Genomic DNA, 21,860 nt, shown 5'->3' on the forward strand with positions numbered 1-21,860 from the left:
ATGCAACCAATCCCTTCTCATCTCTCCGATCGCTTCGATGACTGGACGACCTGGATCATACATTCTCACTCGACGCTGTGCTGTGACTGCAATTCACAATTCAGCCGGTCGACGTAAGCCACACCCCCATCCTTGCACATCAACGGGATGCAGGCTCTGCTCAGGCTAGCTAGTAAAACACGATGTCACACAGCCCTAGAGATGGAGATGTTAATCCTGACTCCTGGGGCGCCCCGTAGCTGGCATTTGCGATCCAACGGAAATCAAGTCTGGTACCTACCCGCCCCAGTACTCTGCAGCACGTTCCAGCAGCAAAGAGAAATGATATGCGTGCCTGCCTGCCTGCATGCCTACCTACATGTATGTACTTGCAACACTCATGTCTTCCCCGCGAAATCCCCCCCGGAATATACACCGGGCAAAGCTAGGTACATGCCTACATAGATGTCTACTGTGTGTTTTTGTTACTTTACATAGATACTTCATACTCGTAATTATTGTCCACCCTCGTCAACTCACTAGGAGAGGGAGCCTTTTATTTACCTCTTCTCCAATCTGAGGCAAATCCCGAGACAGGACCCTTTCGTTAATCGAAGCGTGCTTTCCACGTGTGTGCGTGTTAATAATTGATTTTCCCTTTTACATTCCCGAGCAGGTGGGCGGCGAATTAAGTAACACAAGCGGGGAAGATGTGTTTCAGGGTGCGAGGAAACTACTCCACAAGATTGCTACGTTGCCATGGAACTACATGTATCTACGCCAGTCGAGGCGCCGCACCGTATGTACCCTCCTACCTCCATGTTCGTGCTTCCAGAATTGCCGGAAGATGGCCGGTTTATGCAATTACTGAGCCGGCTCCGTACTTCTTCGTTACCTGAATACATGTACACACACTTATTTACCCCCGGGATACTAATTGCTGCTTGCCCCTTGTGTGAGATGTTGGAGAGATGTTGGAGAAGGGTATGTCCTACCCAGGTATACATGTACTACTAGTCGTCGTTTTTTGGCGTCTTTAAGGAACCTCATCGCTCACCCCCCTCCCTACTCCAAAACCACCAGAACACGTCTACCTAGAGTACATAGCTGTGCTGTCTATGTGACGATCATTCTTGTGCCGCGAGCTCTTTACCTACGTCTTTTTGGAGCCCGTGCAATTCCCACTTTCCCGGAACCAGCTTTGTCCTCCAAGCGGCCTACCCCGAAATATCAACTTCGGTGTGGTAATTCCACCTGCTCACAGAATTTAAAAGCTAGACATCCCCACGCACACCTGAATCTTGCCCCACCACCGAGGTTTTCACGGGACTTTTAGATACATAGAGGAGCAAGGAGATAAAGTGGGTGTCCGAGCTTACAGCACATACGGCGTACATTTACATACAGCCAATCTCTGGGACGTTGACACGCCATTCCGCCTTTCGAAGATCGCAGCGCCCAACATACGCTGGTAACAAAGAATTCCGCACGCCTCTTGGCCAATTCCAAGTCACCGCCATAAACGGTGGTCCCCGTCAAAAACGCTTGGGTCCGATTCGATCGCTAAAACCCAAATATACGATTCAAATCCCATCCCAACAATACATTCCCTGTCTTACTTAGGCTCCGTCGAGCTGGATCCCGTCGCCGCGGGTGTCGTCGTGTGTGGAATCGAACCAGCATTCGCCGTCTATAGTTAGGCCGTTTTGTTGACCCCCTTGACTTCCCTCAACCAAGGAAAAGCCTCCGCTGTGCCGCTGCCACAGGGCTCTTTGGGTGCGGCAGATTGATTAAAGATCAGCTACGGCTATCAAGGACCCACCCATTTTGAAATATATATATCTCCAGGCAGTCTCCCATGGAAGGTGGATTTATGGATTTATACGTCCCACCTTACGGGCCTCCTTCTGCATTCATGAGCACTTACGGTTCCTCGTCGTCTCACGACCATCCCACCTCACCTACGAGCACAAAAAAAGCCAGTCAGGTGTCCTTGCCAAAGCCTCCAACTTTTGCATCACGGCATGGTCGACGATTTCATGGCGATGAATCAATACCTTATTACTTGCCCTGTGATGTACAAGAACTGAGCCGACAGTCTTTATTCCATGAGGTCCAACGTGAAGTATATGGGGGGTTATATTGCGCAGAATTTAGCGATAATAACATTCCGTGCAAAGTTCTAGAGCTTTGCTGTGGTACAGCGATATGGAGTGCAAGTGTGGCAGATGAATTTGCAGCCCGGGGAAGACCAGACGTTCAGTTCGTTGGTTTAGATATTGTTCCGGTGCACGCGGATATGAAGGGAGTCAACTTTACATTCGTCAAGCATAATTTTCAAGTGTTACCACTTCCTTTTGCAGACGGAGAGTTTGATTACGTCTTTGGCCGGGAAATTTCAATGGCCACACCCATTAGTGATGCAAAGCAGATGACTGAGTGTGTACGAATCCTCAAACCAGGGGGGACCCTTGAGATTCAGTGTTGTATGTGTCCCGACTTCCTAATGCCGGAAGTCATTTATTGATATAGTTTATTTAAATAGCGGATTATTCCATTCGATCGCTACAGCGATCCCATATTACCTCCTATACTCCTGGTTCCAGTGCATACACGATGGTACCAACCACCCAATTTGCGAGCACCGCCGAAAACGCATACATCCACGCCTGGAACGAGCGGATAACAAAGATGCTGACGAAGAACAATCTATCGCCGGTGCCCTGTACACTTATCGGCCCTCAACTTTTGATGGAAGAGGAAATCGTAGGATTGCAATCGAAACGGGTAGCTCTACCGCTAGACGAGATATGGTGGGAAAGTCCCAACTCGGATTCAAAAGCACCGCATCTCACACGGGAGAAACGGATCAGCGCGGATGCTGCCAGCATCGAAAGTAGATCCGGAATTAACCGAAAAAGTAGTCAGTCGGCCACACGGCGTTCTTCGACATCTTCAGGATCCCTTCAGTCGCCATTGACTGCCTCAGAAAAAGCTGTAAGAAATCTGGCAAAATTGACGTTTGCCCAATTAATTGAGTCACTTGAGCCTGTACTACGAGAAACAAACGGAATCCGGCAGGATGACTGGGATAATTGGTACAAAGAGCTCATGGTTGATTTCTTTGAAAATGGAGGACTGACGGGAGGGGAGTGTATGGAATTTGGGGCCTGGTGGGGAGTAAAATCAAAGTCGAGCTAGCTCGCCGACATTTGCCTTATTTTCTGCGGGAGAATGGTGTTTTTTTTCTTTTTTTTTTTTTTATTGATATCCATTTTATTGTTGAAATTGGAAGCGTGTTTTTGGAAGGATTGGGCGGCGGGTTTGTTTTGGGGATTTTTTTACCTTTTGATGCTTAATGTTAGCGATGTTAGTTTGGTATCTTTGTTTGGTGGGTTGGGTTGAACCGCCAGCAAAGAGTCTTGGTAGGAATAAAGGAAGCAAATTGGAGGAGAAAAGTTTTTCCGGTGTCCGGCAGGTGGTGGTCTTTCTTTTGCGGTCGTGGCTACATGTAGCAAGGGGCGTTAATCTGAGCTTATTTTTTTCTTTCTCGCACCCTCTGGGCAACGCAGTTACCCTAAACATATGTATTTAGCGCTTTCTAATCGAAGGATTACTCGAATGAAGAAAAGAACTTCTTTAAGCAGTTTTTATTTTGGCTAATTTTTCGTTCTGGATCGCATAAATGTTAGCTACATGTATGTACATGTATGTACCTACACTCACACACACAGCTCTAAGCTAATCCCGCACAGTCCAACACGCCAGTGTCGCCTGTTGTCAGATCATTTCATCGACATTTATTTTTTCCCATGGATTCACACCTATCTACTCTACTCTAGGTAATTTCTCAAGGGGAAGGTGACAGCTTTGAGACTCCCCGATCGAATTTGTTTTGGTTCGTTTGACGGTTAATAGGCACATTTTCCAGGCATTTAAGGTCGACCCCTGGATCGGGAATGGCGTTGGAAGCTTACCGTGAGGAGATTAGACCAGGACTTGAACCCTGGGGTAATCCTAGATTGACAATCTACCATGTAGAGTACATAGAGAGTATGTATCCACATGTATGTAACTGAGTACGAAGATGCACCATTGAGGCGTTGGGGCATGACTACCAAACACATGGGAATGTGAAGCAACGAATGCTAGGCGGTATTCGCTGGTGATCTATTGGAGCGGAGAAGTGAACTGGATAATGCGTGCTTATTGGATGAAGGTTAAATAAAGATTATCGGGGCAGCCGTAGATACGGCAGAGTTTTCTGCAGTTCTGCGTGTAGAGAAGAGTATGTAGAGATCCCTAGGCTTGCAATTGGTAGCACACTTTCACTGCTATCCACTCGTTCTCTTAATCACCCCCATGGAAAATTTCGGGCTTTACTTCCTTGCCAAAACTCAAACTGCGGAGGCTATCCGCTGGTAAGCATAAGCCATATCTCAGAATAGGTACTAACTAATTTCACATCGTGACGACTTATGCTAGCAGCCGGTTCAATTCAGAAACAGGGCCATGAAGTTTTTTTGCACGGCGAAGGTATGTAGGAGGGTTCAAACTGACTTTGTGGCTTAAACGAAACTACTGGTAGGCGGCGTCCTTCGTCATCTGAGATCGGTTTTACTTTTAACTGCTGGTGGGTATCCTTACTGGCGGATGACACAGGTCTCAGAGTTTGTGTCGGATTTCAGAAAGCGGGAAACTCCGTCCATCCAATCCTGACATCCTGGCCCACAAGGTCACCAGAATAGGAATAGCAGTCTTGAATTAGGTGAACTGGTCTTGGTGCAGGTTTAGACGATTGTTTAATGTTTAGGGAGGTTCGGGGGTGTTTGGATCGCGGAGGGTTGTTCAGCTGGTAGAAGGTCGGCCACAAATCCCCACTTTCGCTACGATTGTCTAGAGCGAGTGATTGCTTATGATTTACTAAACTAAACATGTTCGCTCAATCCCACTGGGCAGTTGGTGTCACAGGGTTAGAGATCGCGCTCACCTGCATACCCATAAATTCCATCCTCTGTACCATCTATCCGATATTTCTCTCTGTATCCTGCAGATTATTACGCGGTTGTTGTACTCTACTGCAGTTGCAATTGCCTACAACACAACATGCAAGCGTTGGGTACATGTTATGATTGAGGATCTTCATGTAACGTGGGGATGAGATCACCAAGGCCTAGGGCCAACCGTAGGGTTGGTTCGTGGGACAGCCTGTCCGCCTTCTGCTAGCGCAATCTGAAACTACATACATGGCATGCAGTTAATGTATTGCCTAATATGCGTCGTTATCAACAACCATCAATCAACGTTGAATGTAATGAGCTCGTGATGCTCTAGCTCATCATTCTCGCAACAAGAAAAACAGGATTCTGGGTTGAATTGGAAAAGCCTTCAGAACTTAATTATCTGTCGGATAAAACTGACATAGGGTACAATGTCCCTCGCCGGAAACCATCTGCAGGTGATTCAAGGCATAGCTAAAATTCATTAGCTTACTTATACTAACGGACCAATATTTCTCTGTAGATGATAATTAAGCTCCAAAAGCAAATAAAATAAAAATACGTGCTTCAACCTATGTAGAGTAACGTGAGTTGGATTGGTTTAAAACGGCGCTGCCTCGGTTTCTAGAGGCATTGTCCACTGGGTGACCTTTCCCGCAGTGCAGAAATACTCGGGTACAAGGGTTAGAACCAGAACATGCAATGAGGTTATTTGTATGGCAGAGCGGCGCCACTCCATACAAATAATCCCTGTTTTTTCACTTGCATGTTCTGGTTCTTATTGCTACACCCGGGTATACATGCATGCACATATGTTTTGCATTTCAGTTACTACTACCTCATTGGGGGAGGGAACTTTAGGGACTTTACCTGAGTTATGCAGACTCTTTTCACCGAGTGATATCAAATGACTTTGGGACCTTCCTGCACTTCAATCCAGATCGAGGTGATTACTCATCTGCGCCTTTCGGCAGTGATAGTCGCAATATATAGCACAGTCATCTTCATGCAGAATAGCCTCGGATTCCGCTTGAGTCCATTAGGAGGTAACGTAATGCCTCAGCTAAGTGCTCAAGGCGCTTGGGATGCGTCTGTATCACCGAGGGCGATTGCTTGACTACGGTTACTTTCTCAATATCTAGAGTGAGTTGTTCACAACTTGCCTAACCCATCGTGATTAGGGGAGTACGAGTTTGAATTGTGCTGGTAGCATCATGGCTTATACTTACGACCGATATCTCGATGGTTAAGAAAGAGAGAAATGCGTCATCGTATAAACCTTGAGCACATAGAGATAATCCATTAGAAAGCGTTACCCCGCAGTCTACATTGATCTTTTATTAATCACTTTATCACACTCCGCTTTTACTTTGAGTTATTTACATTGGATAAATCATGAGGGTGGCATAGCTCCGCCTTAAGGAAGGTTTATTCTCTAGATAATTCATATATATAGGCGGGGAAGTATACCAGTCTCGTGCCCAGCTTGTGTGATTGCAGTATAACTTTATAGAACGAAGAACGAATTGGCAAAAACCTAGGCATGAGACTAAAGGTATACTTAATATGCCCTACAAGGCTGCGCGATTTCATGGCCTTGTCTCAAAGTTCGATAGAAGTTTACGTAGTGATGATGAGGAACGTGTAAATTCAGAAACGGTTGCATGTGAATGGATTTGTTGCCTTGCAGATGGCTATCATCAATCTCAGAGGAATTAATACTATAGCTCGTGACCCCATAAAGTCTCGTTATCTCCGAACTTATATAGTAATGCCGAGTGAGATATCAGTTGTAGAGATACACCTAGAGAGTATAAAAGGGTATGTCAGGTTTTACTCCCCCTGCATACTCTTACACTTCCACCTGATCGATATTTAGTCGACATCTCTTGTTTTTTTTTTAGGCAACCTTGGTAGCTTGACACACCGAGTGATACCTTGTGAGTAAAATTCATCCTGCCTTCTAAAGTTACAATCCCATAGTTAAGGGGATTAACTATATTTGTACCCGAACTCTTCTATGCGTTCTATTGGTTCATCAAAGTATATTTACAACCCACCTGTTGTACCTACATGTACATGTACCTACGTACATTACATAATCAGAGTAAAAAAAGTTATATTCAGGATTCCCGTAGAAACGATGCCTGTTTGTTCGTTTCGTGATGACTTGAGATAAGTATTGAACCAAGATATTAAACTTCAAATATTTATAGACAGGTCCAAGAAGTGGCTGAATCAGTCAATCAACTGCCATAAAGGTATCATGTAGCAGGAAGACCGAGTGACAAATCATGATCAAAATACGAATTACATCAAGGTATTTTTAGGTTGAAGAAAAGGTTTCTGGGGGGAGGGGAGGGATGATTTAAACTACCTTATAGGGACTTGATATCTCTACGAGATACACTCAGGTATTTAACTATTATAATACACTATAGACTGCCAAGTACTTTACATACTAGTAAATACCTCTAACGAGACCGCCAAGAAAAATTCCAGAGCCTCATTCCACTAGATATCGCACTTTAACCACCACTCCACGCATCAGAAAAGGCCAGCCCCACAGCACCTCGAACAAAGCAATGGAGTCACCAGCGCCCGCACCAGCACTATCATTCCCCCCACAGACCTTCCAGAAGCTCTCACCCTCCTCATACCTTCTGCGCCATCTCCAAGCGACCCCACCAACCCGACCCTCTGGCAGATCCCCGAGTGCATTCCGCGAACCAACAGTGCACACAAACTCATTATCCCATGCGCACGGGTCGGCGGTAGTAAGGACGGGAGATACAGCGGTAGTATGTGGTGTGCGCGCTGAAATTCTGAGTCTCAAGTATGGAGATGGAAAGTCTCAAGGAAGGGTCACGGTCTTGAGGAGTAACGAGGACGAGGAGTTGATGAACGACGAAGAGGACGGTGGTGAGGGCGAGCTTAGATCAAGGAACCTGATTGTAACAAATCTGGAATTGGGTATTTAGTAACCTTCTTGTGCGCAACGAAGCCAATAACTAACAAGAACAGGCACTGGCTGCTCCCGCGACTACCACCCCGGACCCCCCTCAGACTTTGCGCAGACGACCACCTCACGCCTCCACCGCCTCATCTTGTCATCTACTTCCTCGTTAATCTCGCCATCCTCCCTCCGCATTATACACGATGACGAGATCAAAGCCTATTGGGTCCTATACATTGACGTTCTCTGCATCTCCCTCGACGGCAATGTCTTAGACACTGCCTGGGCCTCAATTATTGCCGCCCTACGCTCCACACGACTACCTCGCGCATTCTGGGATGCCGACTCAGAGAGTGTCTTGTGTGATCCTGAAATGAAGCTAGGGCTACAGTTGGGACCGTTGTGCTTTACGGCAAGTTTTGGCGTTGTGAGCACGGGCGCAGAAGAAGATGGCGAAGAGCAAGATGGGAGCAAAGTCGTGATCCTATCGGATCCTGACGAGTTTGAGGAGGGCGTGTGTGAAGAGGCCGTGATGATCTGTATCAGGGAGGGAGGTACCATTGCAAGAATTGAGAAAGGGGGCGGGCTGCTATGTGGAATGGAAGGGTTGGGAGAATGCGTCCGGAGGGCTAGGAGTAGATATGAGACTTGGGAGAAAGCAGTTAGAGACGCAGTATAAACATCTCGATAGTCTCGGTGAGCTAATTATGGGTTTCAAAAGTTATACAGCTAATGAGTTTTACATGTTTAAATAAAAACATAGAATCGGATCAACTTAATATTTATTGCGACCAAATCAGTCAAAATCATCGACAAAAATAGGAGCGGTGAAGAGACCGAGTGATATCCCATGAGGGTCAAATTTGCATTCTAAGTCTAACATGTATGTAGTAGATCCAGTCTTCTTCATCGTCGCCTCAATGCTTTTCAACTCTTTGTTTATCAAATTATTCGTGAATAGAGGATTCCCCGCGCGCCCGAGCTCGGAAAGGATCTAGCGCTATCATCTTTAAATAAATAGGCTCAGTTTCTCAAACCTCAAATATATATAGATGGCCTTCCTAATATCTGCACTAGTTTATTGGTTATTCGTATGTGGTGGTGCGCGGCCCAATGACCCCCGCGGCTCCCAACATACTAGAGGAGGGAGGAGTTGTTCAAAACCACTATTATATTGCCGAATAGTGCTTTTGTTCTTCAAGACAAAAGACTTACGTGCCCCAGATACGCACTGCTTCGAGCTAGTCCAGATCTAACGTGGTGGGGGGTTGAACGAGTGCAGCGGTATAGTCATGATCAAGAGAGCCGTTCAATTGAATCCCAATTTATAATATTTGTTAAATAATTTGATAGCTTTGGTCAAGCTTTAGTTTTAGGACAGCCTAATGTACGGTGTTTACAAGATAATGTCTGGCCCCCGGCCGCTGCCAACTCATACGAATTTTATAAGACCTCCATTCTTAAAATGTGGCAGTGGTCATATGTTGACCCTACATACATCCATCCACAGTTCTAGTCGATATATATCCACTTGCCTACCGTTTTCGGACCCAAATTGTAAGCTGTTTAGGGTTAGGGTTGTCTAACAAAGATTGATAAGCCTTAAACCTCATGAAATTCTTTAACGGTGCTGCACAATACACGATTAAAACGATGACTCGCCTCCAAACACACTACGATATTCTCTCTCTCCCTCCCACCACTCCCTCGACCCCCCTCACACCAAATATTCTCAAAAAGGCTTACCACCGTGCCCTTCTCCTGCACCATCCTGACAAAACCCTGTCCCCAAGTACCAAGGCTGAATTCACGGTCGACCAGATCACAACTGCATACAATGTTCTGTCGACGCCGCATCTGCGAGCTGAGTATGATAAAAAACTTGGTGCAATGAATGAGGAGACGGGTGATGATGGGAAGGTTCTGCAGGTTGTGGACTTGGACGATTTTATAGAGAGGGAGGAGGGAAGGTGGACCAAGAGCTGTAGATGTGGGGAGGAAGAGGGATACGTGGTAACAGAAGAGGACTTAGAGGCCGGTGATGATGTGGTCGGGTGTTGTGGCTGTAGCTTATGGTTGAAAGTGGGGTATGAGATTCTTGAGGACGAAGATGAAAACGTTACGGGGCAGAAATAATGCACTGGTATTTTGATATATAGGGCAATGAATCTTTGGCGGAATAAGATCATGGTTTGTTTCCCCAGTACTCACTTCTAGTGAGGGCTAGAGCCGAGCAGCAGTGAGTGGCAACCATTCACAGGTGGCTCTAGCTACATGTACATATGTAGTTAATAGCTGGGTTGATAATAGGGCTCTATCTCAACGAGGCCCAAGATCTCCGAAATCAGTGCCTATCAAAGTACATGCACGTATGAGTTTGGGATGGAATTTGTAAATGAGGAAAATGCAGGAAAGCCAAATCCAATTGATCCCGCCTAACCTGTTATTTTCATTTTAGCTATTTGTTGATTGGGTGCTTTGAACTGGTTGGCGTTACTAATTTGGTAAGAAATCTATGTTTACATGCCGAGCAGAACCTTCCCACTCCCGCGCGTTGATCTAATCTCTAGGGTTGAGCTTGTCACCTGCCAGGGTTCGAAACAGATAAAGACCTTAAAACGCTGGTAACACCTAACCCTGGGATTATATCAATATTCGGGAGGTCAAGCACTAAATCGATCAACCTATCTAGGTGTGAGTTTTGGAGAGTGATTCGGTTTTGGCTTATGGAGTACCTTACCGTGGACCTGGGCTAGGATAGCAGGGCTACAGGCTATGGGTTAAAGTACAGGACGACTATCGTCGTCCTAGAGTTATTTATATATAGTATGTAAAAGCAATTAACAATTCGAGTTTAATGACTATGCGTAAAACTAGATGGTACGAAAACTTTGTAAAAATCAAAAAAGGAAGGAGGTAGAGGATACTACATGTATCTTTTCAATCCATCTCCTGGCATTTACCCAGATGAACAACCCCATCACTCAGAATCTCCAGCTCATATTGACTTGAATCATTCCCCCCACCAGATGCATCTCCCATCCTTCCCAACACTATCCGATACCCCCAATCCACTTCTACGTCAATATCCCCCGTCCTAACTCCTTGTGGCACGTCTGAATATTCTCCCTCGGGGCTCGAGGCCTTCTGCTCCTTCCCTCTTCTCCCAATCATTTTCTCAACGGAGACCCTTAACATCGGCTGCGCTCTAGAGCTGGCCCATATAGTCCGTGCCTTCACGGACACAACCGTCAGCCTTTCCACTTCAAACGGGTAAGCTACAGCATTTGCTCCATCTTTCCAGATACCCTCCACCGTCTTTCTCATCTTCCCAGCAGACTCGGACGCAATTGGCTCAAAAACAGCATCCGCAGATGTGGTCTCAACACTTAGGGTGAAATCGCCAATCTGGTCAGGTTCGAATGTCGACGCAACTACAGTATATTCACCTGCTTGTAGGTTTGTGGCTTCAGCTATTGCACAGCCACGTCGATACTCTCCGCTTTCGGTGATGATGTCTCGGGTTGTTACTGATGCGATGCGTTTACCTCCTCCCCAGACCAGTTTAACGTGTGCCGATAGGGTCTCGCGAGCTTCGAGAAGAAGAAGAAGATTACAAGGCTTGGAGATTGAGAGTCTGAACTGTGGATTGTTTGAGTAGGTAGGCGACTGAGCATTCCCCCCTGCTGTTTCGGGGAGCCACTGCGACTGCAAAGTACGGTGGTAAGTGTATGGATCTTCAGCGTCGCGTATCTGTAGCGGCGTTAAGGAGAAGGCGGAAAGAGTAAAGGTGTGTGGTGTCCTTGGTAGATCTTGTGAAGAAACGGCCACAGTATACGTAGTTTTGGGGGGCATTTCATCGAGACGTAATAGGGTCTGAGGGGAATCAACATAAGGACCTCGATGAAGCGCTCCTTCAGAGCGATAGGCTCGACGGCCCTGATTATCGAATACATAAAGCGAAATATAACCTTTTTTCTTCTTCGGGTCGTAATCCTCCCCAGTGGTGGTAGAGGTGAGATGTCGTCCAAGTAATAGCCAAATAAGTGCCGATTTCGAGCTGTTATTCGTGACTGAGAACTGAGGGTTTCTACTAATACAGCCTTCCGACCTCTTTGTTGAGAGATCCCAAGCGAAATGCAGATCCTGCCGGTGGGTGAAAAGCGCTGGGTTCCAGTTAAGATATATGCTCGCGAAGTGACGGAAAACACTGTCCAGAGATATCCAGAAAACACCTGGTGAACATGAGTCCGACTTCCGAACCGCTATAGGAAGAGATTCCCGGAGATTTTCTGTTTTAAAAGCAGGCCCTGCCTCGTCTTCGTCGTCATCACCATCTCCATCCTCATCTTCGCAATCCTCATCTTCGCCCTCATCAGAATCTACTCCTGAAACACCCGTATAGGTTGCACCTTCACTCCATGGATTCTTAACCTGTAACCACTTCTCTCCATCTTCGTCCTTCAGACCCAAAACGGCATAGTCATGCTCACCCACGAGTCCTAGTTCACTTTCTTCCCGTCTGCTCATGCTCTCTGTACCTAAAGTGATTAACACATCACCACGGTCCCACGCTTTAAGTATTCTTTTCCACAGATTTCCTTGGTTTATATCATTCGACTGCAAGAACACATGTTCCGGAATCCAACTTGTCAATGCAAGAAGATCCGTTCCCGAGTTAGATCCAGGAAAGTCATAGCCACCCATCACTTTCAAGTACGCTTTTTCGATCAGTGCGGGATAGAATACACTGGGATTATTACGACAAGTTACGTATAGCGAATGTTTGTTATTGGAGGCAGGTAAGAGATCGTCGATGACTACCTGCAGAAATTATAAACGAAAATCTTTTGAATAAAAAAGCCGACTAACTTACCTTTCGATAACAGCCATTAAAATATAGTTTTACAAAATATTTGCCAGAAGGACTAGTTTTCGGATTACCATGTATATCTTGTGGGTAGAGAATATTGGACACAAGCTATTATTTCAATCTGTTAAAAACTTGAGTTTTGAACTTTGGTGCACCCGGGTTAACTAATACCTTTCCAAGGGACCTTTCCTCTCTTGCAATCGCAGAGCAGAGACTAGCGACTACCGAACAATCGGTTATTACATCCTGTGCAAGATCAAATACGGACCCAGTTCCCTCTTCAGGATATATCCTTGCATTGCCTTGATATAATTCGTTCGGGCGCTTCCAGCCTTCCAGCATTGTGAACTGTAAGTCCGAAAGTTCGAGCAAACCGGAGGGGTCTCTCGTAATACCATTAGCCGAAGATAGTGGAGTATAGCTAGAATTAGGAAATCTCACGAGAATGGTATTGATCCAGAAAATTCGGTCGCACCTGGAAGGTTTTCCCAAGGTGGGAAGATGTCATTGTTTACCTTGGAAGATTTTAGGAGAAGGGTCTCTTCCTTAATTGACAATTTCGTTATAGATAACGGGGGCGTTCTGGTGGTGTCGGTTCTCTTTTGAAGCCCATCCTGGGATTTTGTAGCTTCCATGGCCTGAGGGACCGGAAGAGGAGTTGGGGAGTTGTCTCTCCCTTTTCGCAACTCTTGGATATTCACTGCTCCTGCGGTAAACTCTTCGCGTTTTTGTTGAAGCTTTTTTTTATCGGCGCTCTTTTGAGCCCGTTTTCCGAGTTTCATGCAATATTCCGCAGCTTCTATTGAAGCTTTCAACGCATCGTCGTACTTCTCGGCCGCGAGGAATGCGCTTATGCGAGATTCGGCTGCCTAAACCCCATTAATTTACAGCTCTACAAAGGGGCTCACACAGGGGAATATATAACTTACAACTATGCTTTCATCATACGGGCATTTTGCAGCTGGTTTTGCTGAAGAAAGTTTCTCTCTAAGCCTTTGCATCGTCGTCAGTGGCACTTTCAATGATCGGGGTAGGTATGTAGGAGCGCTTTTGTAGTAGCTAGCTGATAGGAGATAAATCACATGATCGATATCGTACATGTAGTTACCAATGACACGTGACAGTCAAAGTATATTTCGAAAGTCCTTAATATTATACTTGGCCACGGACTTAACTGTATCTATTTTATAATGAAAGGCTAATAAGACATAAATGGTTTTTCTAGAATCATCCTTTCATAGTGAACCCCTTCGTTTGTCCCGAAATTTCCCCAAGCAGGAAAGACGAGTACTCAAAGTGGAGATAGCAAAACCTTTAATCCTACTACTCTATAGTAATACTATCGCCCAGCTTGGTTTAAAAAATAGAAAACCTTGAAAACAGCGGAAGGGATACATGTAACTTCATCCCATAAAAATAGGTATAGCCGTGTAATTAATTGTGGTTTAATTACATCAGAAGATTAAGGTCACGGTATTTGAAATCTTGGCGTTGCAGCACCCTTGTCGGTCGAGTCGCATTCTAGATGCTTAAAGGTGAGAGACACCAGCTCGCACCTCCGAAACTACAATTCCCAATATCAACACTCAACAACTTTCAAAAATGTCACGAGGGGGAGCCAGAGGCGGCAGGGGTGGCGGCGGTGGCCGTGGTGGACGAGGAGGCGGCGGTTTCGGCGGTTTCGGTGGCTTTGGCGGTGGTTTCGATGATTTGGTACCCGATTACAGCGTTACTGAACTTTTCCCAGTGAGTCATTTTCCTTATGAATTGTCGCCTTTATTCTTCTTTCTATTATATGCCAGTATTAAAATATAAGGAGTTATAGCCTCAACCGCCGCCAGTACAATCCTCACTTATAAAAGAGGAGCGCGCAATAATCGCCCGATTTCGGAGTCATCGGGAGAAAATTCATAATGGGCCTATGTAAGCTTGCAATTTGCGCACTCCTGTAGTTTCTGGGGAGAACCCTAATCTAATTGTGTATAGGTACACAATAATGTCTAAGAAACGAGGCATGGAAGATCCATTTAACGATGTCTCGAAATACTCGCAAAAGTACAAAAAACAGCGACGAAAAGTCCCACAACTTGATGCACGCCCATATATCCACGAGCTTTTCCCACTGGAACTACATTTGACTCTTGGAATTGACCCAGAGGAAGTAAACGGCAAAAAGAAGGCTATCAAGAAAAAACTGCAGTTTAGCGCATTGGATACACTGGATCCATTAGGGGATCTTGCCGATGGTGCGGGATCAGATATAGAAGAAGGTGCAGAAGGGGCTGATAGGGAGGGCGCAGAAAAGAAAAAGGGTGGCCTCCTGAGAGGGTTATTGGGCGAAGAAGCAGGCGACGATGAAGACGAGGAACAGGAACCAGAAGAAGAGGAAATTGAAGATGACTTCGGAGATGACGAAGAAGGAGATTATAACGCCGAACAGTACTTCGACGATGGAGACGATATAGGCGATGATTGGGGAGACGAAGGGGGCGGTGAAGATTATTACTAAAGAATCTTTCCCTGTTTGAAACTACTTCAATTTCTGTATGATAGACATCCGAGTTGAAAAACTAAAACAAAAACCATTATGGCGATAATACTCCGGATAGTCCCTTGCGTTTGATTAATACTTGGCAAAAAAAAAAGAAAAGAGGATATCCCGCAGAGATTCGCAGGTGGCCTGTTACACTAAGCTTTCAAGTGCGTTTCGACCATCTTCTGAAAGCACCACAGACTCATGCTTCACCCCGTCTCCAGCTTCACCTTCAGCTCCCTGGTGATCTTTACTCCCATGCCCACCGGCCTCCTCAATTCCCCGGCGATCCCTATCTTCTCTCCTCACCCAAACTCTCTCCGGGGGCGCTTCCATACACAAATTCTGAAACAAGGTTTTGCCCCCATCTCTAACTCTGATCAACCAAACCGCTCTCTTGAATTCGTCCTTGATCCTATTAACTCCAGGGCCATTACAAGTCCTACTGACGTTGTGTTCAGTTTCGAAGGGGTCCTCTACAGCAAAAAGGTATCGATTCTTGACCTCCGAGTTTTCTGTTCTCCCCGGTTTAATCACAGCTGCAACCCAACCTTTCTCTTGTTTTGTCATCAGCCCTCCCTTTGTCCGGATAGAGACTACCTCACGACCCCACTGAAAATTGTGGGCGTAGTATTCAAAGAATCCCTTCAGTAATTCACCAATATCCATGGCGTTATCCGACTTTGGTAATTTTTCGATGTCCTTATAGAACCATATTTCGAAAGTATCGTCGGAATCACCTTCAAATATTATCTCGTTTGTTGGTGCACTGTCAGGGACTGGGAAAGTTTGAAGGTTTGGGAGAACCGGTGGTTTAACAACATTGATCAGGTAATGGAGGACTATCAGTGCGTAGCCATATGAAGATAGTGTTCCGCGGTACGGATTATTTATATGGCGTCTTTTGGCCCACCACTATTCAGTTGATTAAAAATACGGAACCTATGTGTCAGCAGTCTGCAAAGGATCATAATCCCGGGAATCCTTCGAGGTTTAAAGCCATACCTTAATAAATATCATCATCTCCTTAACCCTGGGATCACATTTACTGTATGTCAATAACATTTGGGTATTGTACAAGGCTAAATGATTGCTGAAACCGATATCGCATTGCAGCTCATACGGGCTCTGTTCAGTAGCTTTCTGCACAAGCTTGAGAATTGGAACACGGGTTTTTGTAAGTAGAGTAGTGCCGAAGCCTTCTTCTTGAAGCTTTGATTCGAGGAGCATAGGTATTCTGAAGTTGGATGATGGATCATCTGAACTTTCATTGAGAATATCGACTCGATCACCGCCTGTGAAGATAACGTCGAGATCGGAATTGGCGGTTGCGAAGCCAGCTGTGAATAAAAGAAAATAATGAAGGTTAAAGCATATTAGATTATATTTCTAGTATCATGTTTGATCAAAGAATGAGCTAAGTGGTACACGTTTAAAGAAACGAGTATCAAAAGGATTTAAAATAAATTCGAGACTTACTAACTAAACTCCCAAAAGCAATCAATTTTGCGTCTGGAACTATCGTTTTACTGATAGCTTCAAGTCTCTCTAGAAGCGCACGCTTCACCAATATTTCTGACTCTGGGGGAGCTGCTTCGGCTATTACTTTTTTCGAAAGCTCACTCAAATACTGGCATACTTCTGGTCCAATGTCCCGCCGTAGTTGGCGCTGGTTATAATCACCACGAAAATTTCTGCGTCCATGTACCTCGCCCCTAGCGTGATGGGGGTTAGTATTGCGGGTGTCAATTGGCAGTGGCTGATACTGAGTACGCTGCTGGGGTTTTGCTGTTGTTGACTGTTGCTGCTGAGAATAATTTGGCGGAGGCGTCTTTGCTTTAGTAGGTTGGGTTCCCAGAGGCGGAAAGTGGTCTAGCGCATTCAAGGGTAGAGCTCTGGGTGAGTTCTGTGATTTGTTAAAACCCTGACCACGCTGACCACGAGGCGGACTTCGAATATCCCGCCCCGCCGTCATTTGCGGGGGCTGGTTCCGTTGTCTCGGCGGGGTATTTTGCTGTGGTGGTCGGCTCTGCGGTCTGTATTGCTGCCCCATCTGAGGCGGTATATTCCCTATATCACCTGCGGTATTTGACGAGATGTTTATATTCAAGTTTTGAGACTGAAGCCCAGAATATTGACCAGGCGGAAAATGCAATCCAGTTGGTGATACTAAATTTGTGGCTTGCAAGCCTGGTGGTTGCGGTGGTTGGGGTTGTGATACGGGGTATTGTCGTGGATAGTTTTGGAAAGAATTCGTGGGAGTAGATGCACTTGAGAAATCCCCTGGAGAGAAGAAACCACGTGGTAAGCCATGGAAAGTAGGTAAGGCATTTGAGCCCGTTGGATATATAGAAGGTAGCGTAATGGGATAGGGAAACTGGTCAGAATAGGGCAAAGATCCGGCCATATTTCCTGGCAGCATACCAAACAAAGGAACAGACTGTCGCTGTTGGTGCAGTGGAGTTTCATGAGGAAACCCCGGCAATTGTGTAAATGACTGCACTGGTGCAGATAGGCGGGGGTTTACAGCACGATTATTTGTAAGAATCATTCCTCTCAATTGGTTCTCCAAACTCTCCGCTGAGTGAGAACCTGGAGGGGAAGATCCTGCAGGGTGGTTAAACGACATACTGATGCCAAATGTGCCGAGACGTGGAGCGATGCGGTATTGTGAGATTAGAAAGGAATCGTGTGTTGCGGGTCGATTGAATACATAGAATTTGGTGGGGTGGTAGGCTTTTTCTCATGGCGAGGATGAATGGATGCACAGCAGATCTGCAAGCGGGTTCGATGTCATACTTTCAGGCAGCAGCTAGTGCATCACGTGTGGAGCTTGGCTGCATTACAGACAGAGCCTCATGCGTCGAAGTTCTGAACGTCGCAACTTCCACTGCGTGCACGTATTTTATATTCCCACCCCTTAGGTGGTATCAACACCTTGAATCAAACCACTTAAGCCTTTCTGAAACTTCATATAAAGGCCGGTCATATTCTAGAACCGCATCACGTTGCCTACTGTTCTCCTCTTCCAGGTCTCAGCGGTTCGAAAATGCGGAATGGCAGTTATATTCGTGCTTTAGGCCGGCAATCGTTCGAACCATCTCAAGGACCCTCTGTTCCAGATATTGAATCCCCAGATCATGGATCTTCCACCTCAGAACAATCACAGGAGATGCAAAGACGTTTGATCAAAGCCCAGAACGATGTCTTGGCTACGGTTGGTGTCTGTCTACGGGATACCAAGGGGCAGGAGACATCAGAGGCTATAATGCAGGAAAACGAAGTCGGATTGCTTGTCGGTGCTGTGGATCTGACTATCACATATTTGGCTAGTTGGCCATTGGTAGGTATCAGAAACAGACTCCAGGTAAATATCCACTCACCAGAAATCACTCGAGTATCAGGATTGAGTTGGTATAATGGCTGATAATAATAACCTTAGACTTATCGGACTTATGAAGGGTGGCGGTATAAAGATGTTTTAATAATGTCCTGGCGAAGCAATAATATCTTTCAGATGCTATCGGGAATGCCAGCCCACCTGTGCTATCAGCTTGTGAATGTCGGGAGGGACTATCTTCAGGCAAGGTTCTTGAGGTGGTTGAGCCGTAAACCTCTGTTCATAAATAAAAAAACAGGAAAGCCGCGCAGATTTGTTTTAAATTCTCTCGATAAAATGTACATCCGTTTTTCAGCTACAAGATTCTCGGCGATAACATGGCTGACCCGTCCTAGATTTTCTACGTGCTCCTGGTTCCTTGTATATCCACTCTACCAACACTCAATTCTGCAATCGCTCCACCTGATACCTCCCACTCCATTACTTCCTCCTGTCACTTCATTTGTACCATTTTCTGCCCTTTCGCCATTATCGCTTCCTGAGCTCACCACACCCTCATTCTCTCTGGTTACAGTATCAGCTTTGGCTACACAAGCTCTCGGGTCGTATTTCCTGTTTTCTTTTCTTCAACAATCTGTCTGTGCAATGTTGCAATACAATCTTTTTCACCGCCTCCGCCGAGTCTTACCCCGCCCCGATAATCCAGATGGTGCATCAATCTCAGGGGCTCTTGATGATGATGATATCGATAGCTATGGCCGCTGGGACTCTGGACGTCAGCCCCATACTCACCCACGCAGAACAGTCATGGATGAACCTAGCATAGCAGCAATAATGATTGAAGAAACCCGTACTTTCGCTGAATTTGGCGACCGAGAACGAAGTTTCTCGGCCACGGTTCAGATCGAACATCAGCAGAGATCAGGTTCACCTCCTGTCGACGCTACACAATTAGAAGAAGACTTGAATGATTTTGAGGCCAGAGCATTGGAAGCAGCAATACAAACCAACGGAGGTCCTCTACCACACCCCCATCATCACACGCCAGCTGATCCAGCTGCCGTAACCGCTCGTATGAGATCAGCGAGGCAACAGCACCGTGTAACACGTCTATCACAGCACCCTGCAGACGTCGTAGCCTCTCATGCATCAGATGGCATCGCAACTGCCCTCAGTAGCGGGTTTGAAAGTGCTGTTATGAGAACTGTAGCAAGGAGCTTCATGATCCGGCAGATGGGGGTTGATCCAAGCCCTATTTATAAACCAAGCGACGTCTTTGCAAACTGGAAACTGGTAACGAAGGCTTTGGCAGGAGAATGGGCCTTGATGTTCATGTTATTTGAGGGCAGTTATTATGCCACGACTTTTATTGGAATTAGGTGGTTCGGGTGGGTGCAGTATGACATATCGTCCCATGAGGGTTTGTGACTAACCTTTTGAGTGTAGGTATCCGAGGAGCCTTTGAGCATTGTCCCTTATGCACGACCTATTATTTGGCGTTTGTGATATCAATCGTTGTCTTTTAGCGGCTGGCTTAGGTTTTATGTTCGATTTATTCAAGCATCAGGAGGGTCGCCGAGTTTCATCATTGAAACTCATCAATGAAGAAACTTTATAGTTAATTATAAATTAATCTTACTGCAGTCATTCGTAAACCCAAAATGTTTTACTGAGTTTAGATGCTCTGCCTGCTTGGAATGAATGAGTGATGGCATGTGTTTAAGGGCTTGTTTATTAGAGTTGTTTGTTCACAATACGACAAATTGCACGTATATAACTATGTGCAAATACAGAGCCTAAGATTTACATCAACCCTTTGCGTACTGGTCTAATTGTGGATATTATGTAAAACTGTATGTCAACCCAAGGGATAATGAGATCTTACCTATCAGTACCAAGTTGAGCTCTACTGCAGCTTCATTACTTGTACATATAGGTACCGCTATATACTTAAGTATATTTAAGTACAGTTACACCGTGTATATAGGCTCGTCTTACCTCCCCTCTTTACTATATTGCTATATGACGAGGTATAAGCCATACTTAGAAAAGCAATCATGTCTTGCAAGTCGAGCTCTAGGGATTTTTAATCGACTTCTTTATCACAAGGTATAAGTGTAAGCTCAAAGTCCCAAAGAGCCAAATAGATGCTAGGCTTAGATAGACGTCAATCTCGCAAGTCACAACTCTCTTCCTATCGGCACTTCTGAAGTAGGTTGGAGTAGCGATAATTGCAGTACTCACTCACGGCCAACCCTCACAAAGTACATGTCGTAGAACTATTAAACCTCGGAATTATGATATTTACTCTTCAACGACCTGTAACCAACCTCTAATCCCAGTCATCGTCATCGTCACTCTCCACCACCTTGGTTTTGAATATTCCTCCCGTGATTCTACCAGTATCCTCCGTCTTTGCCCGCTGAAGTACTCCGCAAGCAAGCAACCGGTTCTCCAACATAGCAGTGCTGAAGTTATCAGTATTTCCCAACTCTGCGAAGCCCTCGATACGATCTACACTTTTGCCATCAATGAATGAGATAAGGCATGGTAGAACGACAATTTTCAGTCGCTCTACGAGGAAGGGTGCGTTCTCGACATGTATACGAGCGAAACGGGTGTCAAAGTGTTTAGGTGCGAGAGTGGAAAGGTGGGTATCCATGATCTGACAACGCCGGAAATCAGGGTGAAAGAAGTGGATTATTGTGTATTTTGTAGAGCTGGAGGATGGTGAGTGAGATGCTTAACAGGAAGGAGTGGGCTAGATGTAATATACGTGGTGAAATCCATAACCTCCTTCTCTGATGTGGATTCTTCATATCCTCCGTGAGCTTGGTCTCTCATCTGTCGTGCTCTCATCATCCTACAACACGCCCATTATAAGCAATCCATAACTGCAAACAACATGGATTGATAGAAGCTGCTCATACTCATCATGCAACTGTTGCATCCTCTTCTCGCGGAACGCGTCCAATGCCGCCTCGTCTGCCTCAAGCTCGTCCAGAAGCTCATCTTCCTTGTCGTCGTTTTCTTCAGCATCCGGGCGTTCCTTATCGAGGACCTTTGCAACAGTTGGATCGAGCTCAGCACTCATTTTGACAGCAATTGGATTGTAAAATAGCTCGCAACTTCCGTTTGATGGGTTAGGGTTGTTTGCGGGGTTGTGGTGTTCTGCAAGG

General features: G+C 45.7%; 8 protein-coding genes across 8 annotated transcripts; 5 read left to right on the forward strand and 3 right to left on the reverse strand.

The window, feature by feature from the left end:
• Positions 1–1,837: 1,837 nt before the first annotated feature.
• Positions 1,838–3,180, forward strand: LAJ45_06270 (uncharacterized protein; the record flags this gene model as incomplete). Its single annotated transcript, XM_046115834.1, has 2 exons — positions 1,838–2,465; positions 2,525–3,180. The coding sequence occupies 2 exons, from the start codon at positions 1,838–1,840 to the stop codon at positions 3,178–3,180; spliced, it is 1,284 nt and encodes a 427-aa protein (XP_045970943.1).
• A 4,384-nt stretch (positions 3,181–7,564) lies between these two features.
• On the forward strand, positions 7,565–8,614 carry LAJ45_06271 (uncharacterized protein; the record flags this gene model as incomplete). Its single annotated transcript, XM_046115835.1, has 2 exons — positions 7,565–7,952; positions 8,004–8,614. The coding sequence occupies 2 exons, from the start codon at positions 7,565–7,567 to the stop codon at positions 8,612–8,614; spliced, it is 999 nt and encodes a 332-aa protein (XP_045970944.1).
• A 974-nt stretch (positions 8,615–9,588) lies between these two features.
• Positions 9,589–10,071, forward strand: LAJ45_06272 (uncharacterized protein; the record flags this gene model as incomplete). The annotated part of the gene is made up of 1 exon (XM_046115836.1): positions 9,589–10,071. The coding sequence occupies one exon, from the start codon at positions 9,589–9,591 to the stop codon at positions 10,069–10,071; it is 483 nt and encodes a 160-aa protein (XP_045970945.1).
• Positions 10,072–10,614: 543 nt separating this feature from the next.
• Positions 10,615–13,809, reverse strand: LAJ45_06273 (uncharacterized protein; the record flags this gene model as incomplete). The annotated part of the gene is made up of 7 exons (XM_046115837.1): positions 10,615–10,619; positions 10,676–10,708; positions 10,899–12,759; positions 12,812–12,916; positions 12,980–13,193; positions 13,250–13,677; positions 13,738–13,809. 7 exons carry the CDS (start codon positions 13,807–13,809, stop codon positions 10,615–10,617), a joined length of 2,718 nt encoding a protein of 905 aa, XP_045970946.1.
• Positions 13,810–14,410: 601 nt separating this feature from the next.
• Positions 14,411–15,317, forward strand: LAJ45_06274 (uncharacterized protein; the record flags this gene model as incomplete). Its single annotated transcript, XM_046115838.1, has 3 exons — positions 14,411–14,554; positions 14,634–14,731; positions 14,795–15,317. The coding sequence occupies 3 exons, from the start codon at positions 14,411–14,413 to the stop codon at positions 15,315–15,317; spliced, it is 765 nt and encodes a 254-aa protein (XP_045970947.1).
• A 174-nt stretch (positions 15,318–15,491) lies between these two features.
• Positions 15,492–17,970, reverse strand: LAJ45_06275 (uncharacterized protein; the record flags this gene model as incomplete). The annotated part of the gene is made up of 4 exons (XM_046115839.1): positions 15,492–16,256; positions 16,347–16,681; positions 16,821–17,624; positions 17,766–17,970. 4 exons carry the CDS (start codon positions 17,968–17,970, stop codon positions 15,492–15,494), a joined length of 2,109 nt encoding a protein of 702 aa, XP_045970948.1.
• A 420-nt stretch (positions 17,971–18,390) lies between these two features.
• On the forward strand, positions 18,391–20,146 carry LAJ45_06276 (uncharacterized protein; the record flags this gene model as incomplete). Its single annotated transcript, XM_046115840.1, has 4 exons — positions 18,391–18,708; positions 18,784–19,019; positions 19,077–20,069; positions 20,128–20,146. 4 exons carry the CDS (start codon positions 18,391–18,393, stop codon positions 20,144–20,146), a joined length of 1,566 nt encoding a protein of 521 aa, XP_045970949.1.
• An 867-nt stretch (positions 20,147–21,013) lies between these two features.
• Positions 21,014–21,775, reverse strand: LAJ45_06277 (uncharacterized protein; the record flags this gene model as incomplete). Its single annotated transcript, XM_046115841.1, has 3 exons — positions 21,014–21,401; positions 21,458–21,544; positions 21,612–21,775. 3 exons carry the CDS (start codon positions 21,773–21,775, stop codon positions 21,014–21,016), a joined length of 639 nt encoding a protein of 212 aa, XP_045970950.1.
• Positions 21,776–21,860: the final 85 nt, after the last annotated feature.

The sequence above is a fragment of the Morchella importuna genome (assembly GCF_003444635.1).
Source record: "Morchella importuna strain M04M26 chromosome Unknown Morimp01GS018, whole genome shotgun sequence".
NCBI classification, from domain to species: domain Eukaryota; kingdom Fungi; phylum Ascomycota; class Pezizomycetes; order Pezizales; family Morchellaceae; genus Morchella; species Morchella importuna.